General features: G+C 32.9%; 2 protein-coding genes and 1 pseudogene across 3 annotated transcripts; 2 read left to right on the top strand and 1 right to left on the bottom strand.

Moving 5' to 3' along the window:
• The first annotated feature begins 3,715 nt into the window (after positions 1-3,715).
• LOC145584642 (acetylajmalan esterase 1-like) lies at positions 3,716-6,319 on the top strand (annotated as a pseudogene). The gene is made up of 5 exons (XR_014100386.1): positions 3,716-4,548; positions 4,997-5,211; positions 5,484-5,629; positions 5,727-6,000; positions 6,090-6,319. The product of XR_014100386.1 is annotated as an acetylajmalan esterase 1-like (transcript).
• An 835-nt stretch (positions 6,320-7,154) lies between these two features.
• On the bottom strand, positions 7,155-11,457 carry LOC145584643 (DNA-directed RNA polymerase V subunit 5C-like). The gene is made up of 4 exons (XM_081641457.1): positions 11,166-11,457; positions 8,727-8,903; positions 7,786-7,899; positions 7,155-7,506 (listed from the first exon to the last, which is right to left on the bottom strand). Exons 1-4 carry the CDS (start codon positions 11,409-11,411, stop codon positions 7,381-7,383), a joined length of 663 nt encoding a protein of 220 aa, XP_081497583.1. The 5' UTR covers positions 11,412-11,457; the 3' UTR covers positions 7,155-7,380.
• A 901-nt stretch (positions 11,458-12,358) lies between these two features.
• Positions 12,359-15,531, top strand: LOC145586049 (PKS-NRPS hybrid synthetase cheA-like). Its single transcript, XM_081642765.1, has 3 exons — positions 12,359-12,430; positions 12,891-14,811; positions 14,894-15,531. Exons 1-3 carry the CDS (start codon positions 12,359-12,361, stop codon positions 15,529-15,531), a joined length of 2,631 nt encoding a protein of 876 aa, XP_081498891.1.
• Positions 15,532-16,056: the final 525 nt, after the last annotated feature.

The raw sequence follows: 16,056 nt of genomic DNA on the forward strand, positions 1-16,056 counted from the left end.
CATTTCTCGACCCGTGACCCGAAGCGAGCCAACATGAAATGACCCGTCATCCGGCACGACTCAGCCCGAACTCAGCCGATTGACAGGTCTAGGTAGGGGTGAGCATGGACGGATACCCGTACCGTTAGTACTAACGGTTCAGGTATCCGATAACCAATATCACTAAAAGTGATATCCATAAACTGAACCAATAAGTTCGGGTACCCGGATTTTCGGATTGGTTATCCAATAAGGTATCCAATAGCGATAATTAAACTTAATAAATTAGTTATTATGATATTTTTAACAATAATTAAGAACAATACCATGTGATCTTGATCAAGTTATTAATAATATATTACTAATCATTGATATTATATAGTGATTATGAAGTAAAGTAAGAGTTTAAATATTGGAAAAATAGATTAAGTAGGGAAAAAAAACAAAAAAAATTGCTTATCGGATTGGAACGGGTAACCGTTAATTTTAGAATGATACCCAGTAACTATATCCGATAACAAATTATCGGATCGGGTATCCGAATCGTTATGGCTATAGGATCGGATACCTTAATTTTTGGAACGGTAACGAAATGGATTTTCGGGTTTTCGGTTTTTCGGGTAGTTTAGCCCTAGGTCTAGGTGCCTCCAATAGGCTGTCTTCTCGTCGTCATTCACTGTTCTAGTGTTGTGCTTGCTTATCAATTAAAGTGATTTTTTTATTTTTATTTTTATTTTTTTGGTCATCTGGTCTTCTAGTTTTCTTTTATTGTTGCTTTTGTTTTTGTAGTTCCTCTTATCAATTATAGAGATTGGTCGATTTAAAATGAGGGTCCAAATCGAAGAGGAGCGAAATGATCTTGTATTGAATCTAATGAATGTGAAAATGAAAATATGACATTCATGTTTGACAAAATCACTAAATCTGGGTTGAGAAATTCAACCTTGGTTTCCATATAACCATTTTAAAAGTTGTATTGAAAACCCATTTGGCCAACACAAATTTTTAAATGTGACTAGTCACATGGTGTGGCAATTCACATATAAGTATTTAATTAAGTATTGAGGGTTACAGCGTTATACCAATGATCAAATAGGGTTATCTTGACATATAAAGGGTTATCACAATGGAAAAATGAGGTTATTCTTATCAACAAGTGGAATTACTCTTTTAATAGTCAAAATAAAAGGAAAGTTACTCGAATGAATAAATGAGGTTACTTATATTTTTATTAAATTGTTACTCGTATAATAAATTAGGGTTATTCTTATGAGCAAATTAAGGTTACCACTTGATTAATTGATGTTACTCATATCACAAATAATGATTATTCTAATCTAGTAAAAAAATGAGACTACACACAAGACTTGGTATTTAGCCAAACATATGTCGTTACTCGTTGATAATATTAGAAGAAAAAAAAAAAATCTCAAATCAAAACATTTTGTACTCTTTAGAAACTTTACTCTTTAAAAACTTTTAAGGTGGTTAGGTTCACAAAAGTTGGGGCAATGTATCTTTGTTGTAACATTTGTAAATTTAAAACCTAGCTCTCAAACTGTCAGCCTCCCAAGGTATAGGATTTAGAAATCTAAGAAGAGATTAGGTTTTACTACATAGTACAACATGTAATAATCATGTTAAGTTTATTTGATACGTCTTAATAAGTAGTTTATTAATATCAAATTGTTACTTTTTTTTTTGCTAATATGCAATTAAAATTATTATTGGTCAAAATAATACATGGACACACGTGCACATACAGCCATTGTGAGGGAATATTTAAGTATTAAGTTTCACACTAATAAAACCTTGGTTTTATCTTTACTAGATTAGTGCCCGTGTAATGCACGGTAATAATAATCTTTATATATATATATATATATATATATATATATATATATATATATATATATATATATATATATATGACGCAACCTATATGGAATAAACAAATGCAATGCATATAAGAAAGATTGAATATAAGGAAAAAATTATTAAAACTACAATTGAGAAGAAAAATATTATAATTGATTTGTTGCGTTGAAAATATTTAAAAATAGTTGCATGTTATTTCCAATAAGATTATACAATGTAGATGTCGTATGGCTTTTTATCAATTAATTTTGTTAAAAAAAAAAAAAAAAACCTATTCAATGATCTCCAAAAAAAAAAAAAAAAAAAAAAACTTAAAACTGACATCATATATCGTATTGGCGGGAGTTTTTAATGATAGCTTGACATATATCTAAAATGATTGATATAAACATGACCTGTTTTAGTTATATTTAATGGAATTTTTGAAGGAAAAAAAAAGTTAAAAGTTGGTAAAATTATTACAGGAATATTTAATAGAAAACTAACTCAACTATATTGGTTTATAAGATTTCAATTCAACATCATGACTATTAATTTATTTTTCCATTGAACCCCACTATTGTACAAATATATACAATAATGGTAAATTAAATATTATTATTGTTTTTTTGACTCCGTTATTTTATACTTTATCATCACATTCAACCTTCTAAATTATAGTTTATTCTTCCTTAATCTTGCATAACTATTTTAAGTAATTGAACATGAAATATAAAGATAGGAGTAATATTATTATAGCTGTATTATACAAATATTTTAAAAATAAAAATTTGGTAAAAAGGAGGTGGAGTTTTGGAGGGAAATAAACAGCACTAGAAAATGACACGAAATGACACGTGTTATTCCTGGTGTCTGTTTTAGTATTATGTTATTAATGATTGATTGATGATTCTAAAGCATACCAGCTTGTGACCTAATTTAATGTCCTAGAAATTCAAAACTAAGGCAAGAGTATAGATTAGGAAATACAAACATCTAATAAACATAAACTTTTAAATAAATTGGATGTACAATAAATATTATACATCCGTCATAAAGTTATCATAAAATAAGCAAAAGTTACCCTAATGTGAATAAAAGTTAGCCTGACTTAAATAAAAATGACGAAGTATTTATGCTTTATTAATAAAAATTACCCAAAAAATTGTAAAAGTGACCCTAAATTTGATAAAAGTGACCCTCAATATACAGTAAATTACTGTACATCGGATGTATACAAAAGTTATTTTCTAATAAATTGATTATTAGATGGGATTTGGCCAAATTAAACTTGATTAGGAGCAATTAGTCTGGGTTAATTGACGCAGAGTCGGCAAAAGTTTATCGGACATTGGATATAACTTGCTAATCTAAGAGATTAAGGCCTTGTTTAGTTCACCTTATTTTTACTTATTTCAGAAAAAATAAGTTAAGATCAGATCATCGTTTTATGTTCAGTTTTTTATTGCTAAATATCTTTAATTTCGTAACGAAATTTTTTTTGAAAGTCACATATTAATAAAATACACATTGTTATGAATTTAACAAGATCCCACAATTCCCACTTAATATATTTTTTCCGTATACATTATTGTATATATAAGGTCAAACTTTGATCAAATCTGACATTCAGATCAGACCAAATTAGATAAGTTTAGATAAGCAAATATAAAGCGAACTAAGTAGGGCCTAACCCAATCTATTACCAGCAAAATTAAACCTTTACCAACCCGTAGACTTGGTATTTGATACTCCGTAACTGAAAGATCGTCTGTAGTATTTGCACTTTTTTCATTTAGACATGAAATTTGAGACACATCATCAATTAGAACCAATTTTTTCTTTTAAATACTTCATTCATTCTCCATTAGATGACCAATTCAAAATTTGAGAAAAGTGCAATACGTTAATTTAGGAAACGTTAATCCAAATAACCTACGAATTATATACAATAGCTAATTAGCAATAGTTTTTCTTATGATGCAAGTTAATTAGTAAACCTCAATCCTAATTAGTTACTCCGTATCATCTAAAAAAATTAGTACAATACTTTGTTTTTTTTTGTTTTTGTTTTTTTTTTTGTTTTTTTTTTTTTTTTTTTTTGAGAAAATAAAATTTAAGTAATTAGTACAATGCGTTAATTTAGGAAAACATTAATCCTACTATCCTACGAATTATATACAATAGCTAATTAACAATAGCTTTTCTTGTGATGCAAGTTAATAAGTAAAACCTTAATCCTAATTAGTTACTCCGGATAATAATCTAAGAATTAGTACAGCACGTTATTTTAGGAAATTTTAATCCTAGTAAAACTTAATCTTCTTACAAAGTTAAGCCTAAACCGAATAACCGACTAGATCATTAATCCTATAAATTCATACACTTCCCCTCTCTATTCCATTCACAACACAACCTAAAAAAAAAAAAAAGTACGTAGTAACAAGAAAATTATGGCTTCCATGAAACTAGTACTCTTTGTTGTTCTTGCTCTTTGTTCTTCCCTTCCTCGTCTCAATGCACTCCCTCTACAAATACCGAAAGTAGATGCGATCTATCAGTTTGGTGATTCGATATCCGACACCGGTAACCTAGTACGTGAATCCCCCATTGGAGAACATACAACCTTTGCAAGACTTCCTTATGGACAAACTTTCTTCCATAAGCCTACTGGTCGTTGCTCTAATGGTCTTCTCATGATCGATTTTATTGGTATGTGTCACTTTGCTAGACTTCTTAATCATCTTTATGTTAAATATTTAATTTTATAATGTTTTAATTTATATATGCATCCGCTTATATTTTTCTTCATTATTTCAAAAAAATTGCAACGATTTTTGCACTATTTGTTTTATAATTTGTATTCTTTGATTGTAGGTTTAATTTATAAAGTATACAAAGAATTGTTGTATGATTTATAATGATATAGAGAAATAAACTATTACAATGATACATAGAAATTAAAGTAGATTTATCATTAAGATACTAATGTACATAATGTATTTTGACGAAGTTAAATATTTTTTTTGGATCTGTCACTATCTAACCCTAGTCCGGTAGTCCCTAGTAATTAAAATTTTTATGTTGTATAAGTTAGTATGTTAATATATGTAAGTAACCCTAGTAACTAATTTTGTTGCATGTGTTGTATAACTTGCAGCCAAATACTTCAAGTTACCCTTTCTTGATGCGTATCTTAATGAAGCTGGTAACTTCGCTCATGGTGTGAACTTTGCTGTCTCGGGTTCGACGGCTCTGACTCTTCAACCTTAGCTGCCAAAAACATTACATCGCCGGTCACCCAAAGTTCATTATCTGTTCAACTTGGTTGGTTTAGATCTCACCTTCAATCACTCTGCCCTAACGACCCAAAAGGTACTTATACTTCCCATCTTACTCTCTATAATAATTAAATTATTGTACTAATATAAAATAGATGATATATATCACCTAAATTATTATCGGACATGTATTAATGTAAATTATCATCAAACTATTAAATAAATTTTAGTATTATATACTAATGAAAATTTTGTAGTAGGCATTTGAAATATGACTACCATAATGTTTTAATAATTATGAAGGATATTAACGATCAAGATTAGATTATAGTTACTTATTATTCTTATTCATATATATGTATGCAGATTGTAAGGCTAAACTTGCAAATGCCTTGTTTATCATTGAAACCGAAGGGAACGACTTTAACTACGCGTTTTTTGGAAGAAAAACAATGGAAGAAGTTCAACAAATGGTGGATGAAGTAATTCAAGCCATTACTAATGCTGTAAAGGTTTGTTTTCCTAACGTATTATTAATTACATTTTTTAAATTGTTCATAAAATAATTATGAATTACTAATTACATACAATTGTTACATAATAATGCAGGATGTCATTAGTCTTGGTGCCACTAAAGTTGTAGTTCCCGGCAACTTTGCAATTGGTTGTATGCCTATTTATCTTAGCACTTTCAAGGCGAATGACTCGAATATGTATGATGAACTCCATTGTTTAAAGGGTTTGAATGGATTCGCAACGTTTCAAAACGATCGATTACAAGAAGCTCTTAAGGAGCTTCAAGGACAGTATCCAAATGTTGCAATTGTGTATGCTGATTATTTCAATGCATTGAAGGGACTCATTCAAAATGCTGCTTCACATGGTTAGTATTTGTCAATTTTTAATACGAAGTATTTAATTATTCTTTTGTTTAGAGGAAGTACTAATACATGTACTTATCGATATATGCAGGGTTTGAAAAGAATGATGTACAAAAGACATGTTGTGGAATTGGTGACAACGAATATAACTTTAACCTAACTCGAATGTGTGGAAACAATGGAGTACCAGTTTGTCGCGATCCCTCTAAGCTAGTGAGTTGGGACGGAGTTCATATGACTCAACACGCTTACAGTGTCATGGCCAAAGAGCTATTCAAGGAAATTGTTCAAGGCATCTCCACTCGAGTTTAATTTCTTTCTTTAAAGGGTGTTGTTTATTACTGAGATACAAGTTGTAGCTATATTTTTTATGTAATTTTTGATACATTAACTTTGATTAACTCCTTTAATTTTTCGATATTAAGTATTTATCTTATTCAAATATCTACTCCTTTTTTGATATATTCAAGTATTTTTCTTATTCAAATATTTGTTAGTAATGACCTCCTTAAAATAATAATATTAATACAGATTACATGTAATTTCTTTCAATGTTTTATATTCACAAATTGTATTATGCAGCTATGGTAACACAAGTTTCCCTAGTCATTAAAGAAAAGGGTTTTCTAATTGTATAGTGATTGACCTTAAAGTTGATTTCTATCTCTTTGGTAAATTGTTCATGTTGTTGATTCGATATTAATCTAGAATTCTTAAAAGAAATTTCAATATTTTTACTTATGGAAAATTAGTAATATTATTATGCGGCTTTGGTTACATAGCTGCTTTTAAGGACATGCATAAAAAAATAAAAAATAAAATTAAAAAAAATAACAAACATGGTAAAGTGGGTGCTAAACTACTCTAATAATGATCAAGAGTGAGCCCCGTATCAATTTAAGTCACCCACTCTTATTTTTAATTAACAAGGTTCATCATCTTTACAAGAAAATTACATTCCTAAGGTATTGTTTTCTGATTTTTAGAAGAAATTTGTATTTTAGGATGTTCTTATGATAGGAAGTATATATGCATGTCCTTAAAAGCAGCTACAAATGTTAGCATTCCAATACAAATTGATATGGAAAATGAATATAAGCTATTATGAGAATTGATAATTAATATTCGGAAGTAGTTGAACCTTCTATTTTAAGTGAAATCGACAAAGCAACAAATCCAAGTAGCATGCATCAAATACTGTTGTTTATGTACTTCATATCACCAGCACCAAATTTACATGTTTCATGATAGCATCTTGCAACAAAACAATCAAAAATTTGTGGCATAAGATGAGAATTTTCTTGTCATAATACTTATTATAAAGAAGTCTATGATTGTTAACTGTTTGAGTGAATTTTTGATCGAGTTTTTTACTCCAGTCATCACAGAACACACCGATAAGTAACCAGGGAACTTGGTAATCCAGCAGTGTAGCTAACTTTCATGAGTTGCCCCTTCTCATGTCCATGGTAGCGTGCAATTGCATCATTCTCCTGAATGCGCGGCAACTGAAAATAAACATGTGACCAAGTTATACCACTTGTGTTATAGAATCCAAGAATTATGGGGCATGTTTATTGTTTCACTAGTTAAGATCAAGGATAAAATCATTATGGTGCGTAAACAATGTCCTGCGTATGTGAGCCTGAGAAACATAAAATTCTCACAGGAGAAAATTTTAGATTGTGCTTTCAAGGAGAATTAACATAAAATGCATCTTTCAAGGAGGAGGGGGGGGGGGGGGGGGGGGGGGGGGGGGGGGGTGAGGGGGGAGAATAACAAATTACCTGGTGTTCCTTCACCTGATACTTCTGTAGCAGACATTCATTCTCCTGAGTAGTCAGCTTTTCATGCTTTGGTGTTAAGACATGCTTTGTGATGTTGACCAACAAGTCACTGATCTACAAGAAAAGAAGATAGAGGTTTAAACTTTAATATAAGTTGAATTGAAGATAATAACCAAAGACAGTAGCGCAATGTCACATCTTGACACAAGCACCTCAATTAGGCCATTCAATGAACTACTGCAAGAATTTACTAATTTAGGGACTGTTCTGATTTACTAAACTGAACTGAAATGTTTATGAGAGAAGGAAATTAGGAACTGAACTGGACTGAAATTAAGCTGAAAAGAACAGGTCCTTAGTGATTCATTTATATCTTGCATGAATAATATATTGAAGCTGTCACCAAGCATATATCAAACCATCCACTGCAAAATTGACAGTTCAACTGACTATATAGTATATTTATAGACTAACCCTGTTAAAGAAAACCTAGAATGCAATACTAAATAAAAACACAGGTGGATATTTAAAAGGAAAATGCATGCCACTTAGAGCAGGGATCAGCCCATATTTGATTAAGGTTCTTCCAAACTCCAAATCTAAGCAGCCTATACATAATTGAATAACGAGATAAGCACAGAAGATAAGCCATCATGATAAGAATCAAACAGAAAATCTGAATCTAAGCAGCTTATCAGTTGCTTTTGAAGAAACAGTGTAGTACAAAATTTCTTCAACCAAGTGTTAACCTAGTCACAGCACAGATATGAGATATACCCAAAGAAGATAAGGTGGATTTTCCTGAAAGATTAGAGCATTTAACAGCCACAGATATACAGAACACGTAGGAGAGATAAGGGGGGAAAATGTCTTTAAACAGGCTAAAACTATATTGCATAAGAAGTTTGAAACAAAGGCTTGAAATTGCCTATAGACATGACCTGAAATATCTCTGTTTTGACAGGGTATTCATCCACAACTTTTCGAGCATGGTGATTCATTTTGCTTTGCAGGACCAAAATAATCCGGTGCAATCTCTCTTTGTCAATGACTTGGCTGAAAATTGTAAGGATGTTGCCTTTTTTAATTTCCTCAGTTCCACCAAAAATGACCAAAATCTGCAGGACAGGAAAGTAGTGGTATTAGACATTATGAGACTAAAAAAATAACAGCTCAATTATCAATTTATTGCCATCCTCGAGTGCCTGAACTTAAAACTTTATGTCAACCATATCGACTTGGCTTAAGAGTTCCTAACAGTAGATAGGCTAACCTCTCTTCTACCAAAAGCATCTTAAGAATGCTCAAGAATAGTTTCACATGGATGCTATAAGGCTAGATGACAGAACAAAAGGCTTACTCAGTTCCAGGCATCCTCATTATTTCAGGAATCAGGATCCATTACAAAGGGAATGAACAAGTGAATAACAAAAAAGCAAGGTCTCTTTATTCTTTAGGGGGCTGACAATATAAAGTTAAACTGTTGAACATTGCCGACCATATGACTGACCAAAAAAATCGCTAAGAAAGCACTACCAGTCTATATAATGTACAGCAAAAGTTGACAACAAATGGTTCTGATTGCTAACTACGTCATAACTGAGCTAAGTCATCAATAATACAATGAGTACAAAGTCTTTATAGGTAAACCAAACAAATTTAGTTTTAGCACAGTATACCAACTTTTGTGCTACCCTAATGATTCGGAGGAAAATGGGATGGACAGCATAAGCCCTTTCCAATAGCAGGGTGAAAATTACACAAGGACATAGCACAGACTAGCAAAGGTGGTTTCTTAATATCTTCATCAGATACAACCACTCTCCAGTGCCACTTAGTCTATAAACCCCAAAACCAATACTAAATGTTAATGCCCATTTTCCAAACTCGTTTTTTTTTTTGCCATCAATACGTGGAAAATTTACCAGAAGTCACCCGAAATCAACATTCTGGGATCTAGTCCCTGTACATGGAAAATTATATCAACAAAATAGGATCAATAGTATGAGAAACACGTTTAAAGGCCTTTAGGTCTCAAACTCTCATTACAACACAGAATGGCTCCACAAGGTGGGTATTAAGCCGATGCCAACTTACTCTTTTGCACACTATCACCTAATGTCAAAATTCAAAAACACTCTTGTTGTCTAATTTAGGGATTTTGCAAGCAGGAACTCATTGATTGCTGCATGCTTAAAAATGTAAATTCGCCACAAATGCATAACATAAATAACATAAAACCATAGAGTAGTAAACAAATCTGCCAAGACATGTCAACAAAAAACATGATCTCAAAGGATAATTTTAAGGGGGCATTTGGTTGGGGGAAATGAAGTAATGGAAAGGGAATTAAAACCAGTCTATCCCCTACTGATTGTTTGGTTGAGCTATTTAAAATCTATTTATCTTTTTTTTTTCTCCATGTTCCATAACTCATTTTTTGCAAGTTTAGTACAACTTATTTAATCAAATACTCGTATTTGCTGATTTCAAAATTAAGCACACCAAATCTTTTCATTTGCTTTTATCGTTAATCATCTCAAACTCTGTAAAAAAAGTAGTTAAAGAAATTTCATACTTGGAAATTACGTATTAACACGAATTTACAACATCTCATTTGAGACATTCTTTTTTTATGGATTAAGGTGGAATTACAATCAAAGTTTAGTCAAATCATGAAATCAGAGTGGACCTAATCAAGAAATTAGATCGAATTAGATAAGATGAATAGAACATAGCCTTTGTCATTCACTACACCCCATTGGAACTTCGACAAACCTTGAACACCCCACCTTTGAAACCTCACCGCCCTCACAACCACTGACTCGACCACACCCCATTCGAAAATCGAAACAATCAAACATAATATACTTTAAAAACAAAAACAAACTAGAATGACCCCTTATATGATGGCGTAACAATCTACGCATTTTTCTCGTGCATTATCATACCAAAAAAATAACTAGTAATAGAAAAGAAAAAAAAATGATTATCCTACTTCAAAACACAGCCACATCATCTCATTCAAAACCAAAATTCAGCAACTTAGGGTTACAAATGTAGCATACTCAAAATTAAGAACCCAAAACCATATTTTGATTCAACCAAAAATTGAAAAGCTGGTAAATGAAAAGGTACAGTAATTTTGCATAATTCTTTTAAATCTTTTACAGAATTATTTAAAAATATAAGCACCCAATCCCCATACAATTACAATGTGGTACCCCAAAAATCACATTTTTTGTATACTTTACTAATCCCAATATAATAAATCAAATACATAATCAAAATCTACCAATACCCACATAATTTCAGACCCATAATAATGGTGGGACTATTACAAAAACAGAGTATAACATTGAAAACACTGATTAGGGTACCTTAGAAGACGAGTCAACTCGGAGAGGAACACAAATGCGAAGAGAAAGAGGGTCAGGTTTCTGGCCAAACTCGGCACGAAACTCGGGAAGAGAGCGAGTTAACTCGGAGTTAGGAACAGCATAACCCCTATCATTGAGAAGTTCGAAGAGGGTTTTACGTGCCAGATAATACCTGTGACTTTCGACGCTTCCAGTTTCTACAAAGTGGGTTAAGCAGTTGCTGAATTCGCCATTGTTATTAGCCATTTTGGTGTTTTTTCTGTGTAAAATGTTGCTGTTTTTGGTGTGGGATGAAAAAAGGGGGAAAAGAGGAGGTTTTTAAGGTATGGAAGAGGAAGGGGCGTACGCTAGTACTCCGTAGTGTAGTTATAGGACTGTAGGAGCTGTATTTAGGCCCTGTTCTTTTGAGCTTCTGGGCAGAGCAGAGCAGATTTCAGCAAAGCAGAGCAGAGCAGATTGAAGCAGAGCAAAGCAGAGCCGAGCAGAGCAGATTTCATTATTATTATTATTATTATTATTTTTATTATTATCATTATTATTATTATTATTATTATTATTATTATTATTATTGTTGTTATTATTATTACTATTATTATTATTATTATTATTATTATTATTATTATTATTATTATTATTACTACTACTACTAATACTATAATAATAATTGTAATGCTTTATTATTGTTATTAAATATTAAATATTAGTATTATTATTATGATTATTATTATTATTATTATTATTATTACTACAACTACTACTACTACTATTATTACTATTATTATAATCATTAAATTTTATTATTAAAAATTAATTATTATTAATAATATTAATATTATTAAATATTAATTATATTATTATTAATATATTATTATTATTAAATATTAATTATATTATTATTAATATTATTATTATTAAATATTAATTATATTATTATTAAATATTAGGGGTTTTTAAATATCGCCCTCGATTTTCTAACTAACGCCCGCAAAATGAAATTAAATTACGTATTTAACCTTATTATAACGATTATAAAAATAATTAATTTTACCTTAATTTCATACTTTTACTGGACACCAATTTTTTTACCGCTCTCTCTAGTGGTGAACAGCCACCGACCTTCATCGGACAACCACCCCAACCACCGTGAAATCAAACAAATCATAATTTTTGCAAAATCAATTTCGTTAGATCTTATGGACAACAACGAAATACCAGAAACACAACCTTTGACGCTTGCCGAAGGCTCGTCGAACCAATCAGAATCGGTACGTTGCGTTAATTTTTTAAAAAATAATCGAAACCCAGGAAACGCCTAGAATTTTCGAATGACCTAGGCTGAAACGCCTAGTTTTTTCGAAACATCCTAGGATATTCGAAAAAACTAGGCGTTTCAGCCTAGGTCATTCGAAAATTCTAGGCGTTTCCTGGGTTTCGATTTTTCTTTTTTTTTTTTCTTTTTTTTTGTTTATTTTTTTTTTCTTTTTTTTTATTTTTTCTTTTTTTTTGTTTATTTTTTATTTCATGTATTGGTTGATTGTCATTGGATTTTATACTTTTGAAATTATTATTGTTATTAAAATTAGTTATTATTATTATTATTGTAATTATTATTGTTATTGTCATTATTATGGTTGAAAGTTTTTTTTTATAATTAGTTGTATTGTTATTGTTGTTATTATTATTAGTCGTGTTCTTTGGTTCTAACTTTTATTAATATTTATATAGGATTCTGAGTCCGAGGATGGTGACGGTGTGGACTATAGTGGACATTTTTTGACAAACGAAGTGTTTCCGAGTTTTGAGGATGCTGTTCTTTGGGCACAAAATGTTTGTCGACCGCTCGGATTTATGTTAGTGAAGGCTTCTTACAAGACCGATCGGAGTGGTCGACCGTATCGATATGTGAGTTGTGATCGTGGAAAAAAGGGCATGATAAGAGACATGATGAACGCGATACGCCAAGACACCAAAAGCAAGGCAAACAATTGTCCCTTCAAACTCAAGGTTGAGTATGTCAGAGTAGTAAATGGTTGGAAGCTTAGTTGCTTGAATGGAACTCACAATCATTCTTTGGTTGTTTATCCCGAGGGACATCGACAAATTAGCGGTCTTAGTATTGCTGCTAAGCAGGTAGTGTGTGACATGACTCAGGCACAGGTGCCACCTCGACATATCATGAGAACTCTTGTAGAAAAGTTTCCCGGAGACCATCCAAACATCAGGCATGTCTACAACTGCAGAAGTAAAATAAGAATGGAGCAATTTGAAGGAAGAGAAGTAGTTCACCAGGTGCTTCATTTGGCCAGACATAGCAAATACCTCACTTGGGTTTTTACTGATTCCAACAATGTGTTGCAACATGCTTTCATGGCACACCCGATCATGACAAATTTGCTTCGCACATACCCGTACGTGATAGGTATGGATTCCACTTACAAGACGAATCGATACGGCATGCCATTCTTTGAGATTGTTGGGGTTACACCGACTAATCAAAACTTTCTTGTTGCATACGCATTCATGAGGTCAGAGTCTCAGGAAAGTTATCGGTGGGTGCTTGAGTGCTTGAGGTTGTTGATCGGTCATCATAGAGAGCCATCAGTACTACTGACAGATAGGGAGCTTGGCCTTTGTGCAGCGTTGAAGAGCGTGTTTCCAAACACAAGACACATGTTGTGTGTGTGGCATATTAACAAAGATGTTGAGGCGAAGGTTACTTCCATGTTTGAAAAAAAAAAGGAGATTGGTGCCAAGTTCAAAAATGGGAGGTGGAGGCTTGTAATTAATGCTACATCTGAAGAGGCATATAACAGAGAACTTGCAGTGTTGAAAACCAAGTGGAGTCGATGGCCGAAAGTGATTGAATATGTTATGGACACTTGGCTCGTACACAAGGAGAAGTTTGTATTGTTTTGGACAAACCAGGTACTACACTTTGGCAATGTTAACAACTGCAGGGTTGAGAGCCAGCATTCAGCATTGAAGTGTTGGATTGACAGTTCAACAGGCTCTTTGGACACGGTTTGGGCTCAAGTGCACTGCTCGATTGAGAACAAGATCATAGCCATTCGTAATGGATTGGAGGCATGTAGAACAAGTCATGGTCAGAAGTACAAGCATATGCCTTTACATCAGCTGAACGGAAAGGTATCCCACTATTGTCTGTCTATTCTTCTCGGTGAGACGAATAGAATGCGAGGGTTGAGTACGGATATTCATCGACGCTGTGGGTGTGCTCTACGTACTACCCACGGCTTACCTTGTGCGTGCCAAATATATGACTCGATTGCTGTTGGGAAGGGGTTGTATTCTAAGAATATTCATCCATTTTGGAGGACCCTTGTCATTGAAGATGGTGTCGACATTCCTAATATAGTCGATGAAAATGATGAGGATCGAGCTCATTTCCGCACCCTTGTTGATCAGGTTATTGCCAGTGATCCTGTGATGCTTAGGCACGTGTCACGAGTTATTGAGGGTGAGATGGATCCTAACTACGATGACCTTCAGGAGCCTAGAGTCAACCCCCGTGTAAGGGGACGACCACCCGAGAATCGTAACAGGCGGGATCCTTCGTTTTTTGAGCATGTTGAACGTAGTGGGCGAGAGAATCGATCTAGAAGTAGACCACCCCCATATAATACAGGTGATCATCGATTTAAATAATATGTTTATTCATCTTAAATTTTAATTTAACTATATGTCATATTATGTTTTTAATTTTGTAGGTACTGGGTTCGACATGCGCCAATGCAGATACAGCTACGCTATTCCCAACATCATTTGGCCTTACGTCGTAGGTGTTAAGGATGTAATTGGTGATGGGAACTGCGGATTTCGTTGCGTAGCAGATTTATTGTACGGAACTCAGGAGGAGTGGCGATTGGTTCGACATCAAATGGCAAATGAGGTTGGTTCTCACCCTTGGTTGTACAGCATGATTTACTACGACATATGGGGCCAAGGGGTTGGTTCAGGACTGCAAAGGGAGATAGACCGGATTAGATGGGATGGTGATGCGTGTGGAGAGGAGCACTGGATGGTAGCACAACAGGATTTTTTTGCTATTGCCACATTATGGAATGTGGTGGTGATTTGTTATGGAGTAGGAAATAGACCGTCGAGCTACTATCCATCTACTACTGTTTTGCCGTTGAACAATCGTGGACCTTTAGATAGGCCTTCTGGGGAGTTTGTGATTGGAACTGTTGGTGGATCGCATTTCATTCGGTTGCATATGGAACATGACCACCCACTACCTCCAATTTCACCAATGTGGTTTAACGCTCGTCAAGCAAGTGTAAACGGGTGGGAGAGAAGGTACGATAGAAGGCTTCAATTGTGGCAGACATTAATCAACTCTTGAGTACCATTGAGTATTGGTGTGGATTTTGATTCAACTTTATTTTAACTTTATTAATAAACATTGGTTATTTTTTTAATTTATTTTAAGCATTTCTTTTGTGAAGCAAGTACACAGTCTATTAGAAAATAAAAAATAAAAAACTCAAACATAAATGTCAACTTGATTATTTCCAACAAATTTGTAAAACTTAAATGGCCACTAATAACATCCAAAACATAGTCAACATCCAAAACATAGTCTAATAAAAAAATAAAGTCCAAGCTACAAATAAATATTACAACTAATCAGCAAGTCCATTTATTGCATTCCAATCAGAAATCACTTGCTCCAACATTGCTTTGGTGTCTCTCGATAGTGTAGGGTACTCACTAAGTGATCGTTGTGCTGTAACCATGAATCGTCCTACCCACTGCATAAACAATTATAATTGTATTAATAATAATAGGAAAAAAAATTAAATAAAAATAAACAAGTATTAAAAAACTTACGTAATCAACGTTGGTCCTCTCAGGAAGACCGTGATCA

This window comes from Chenopodium album, chromosome 16 (genome assembly GCF_948465745.1).
Source record: "Chenopodium album chromosome 16, dcCheAlbu1.1, whole genome shotgun sequence".
Taxonomy (NCBI): Eukaryota; Viridiplantae; Streptophyta; class Magnoliopsida; order Caryophyllales; family Amaranthaceae; genus Chenopodium; species Chenopodium album.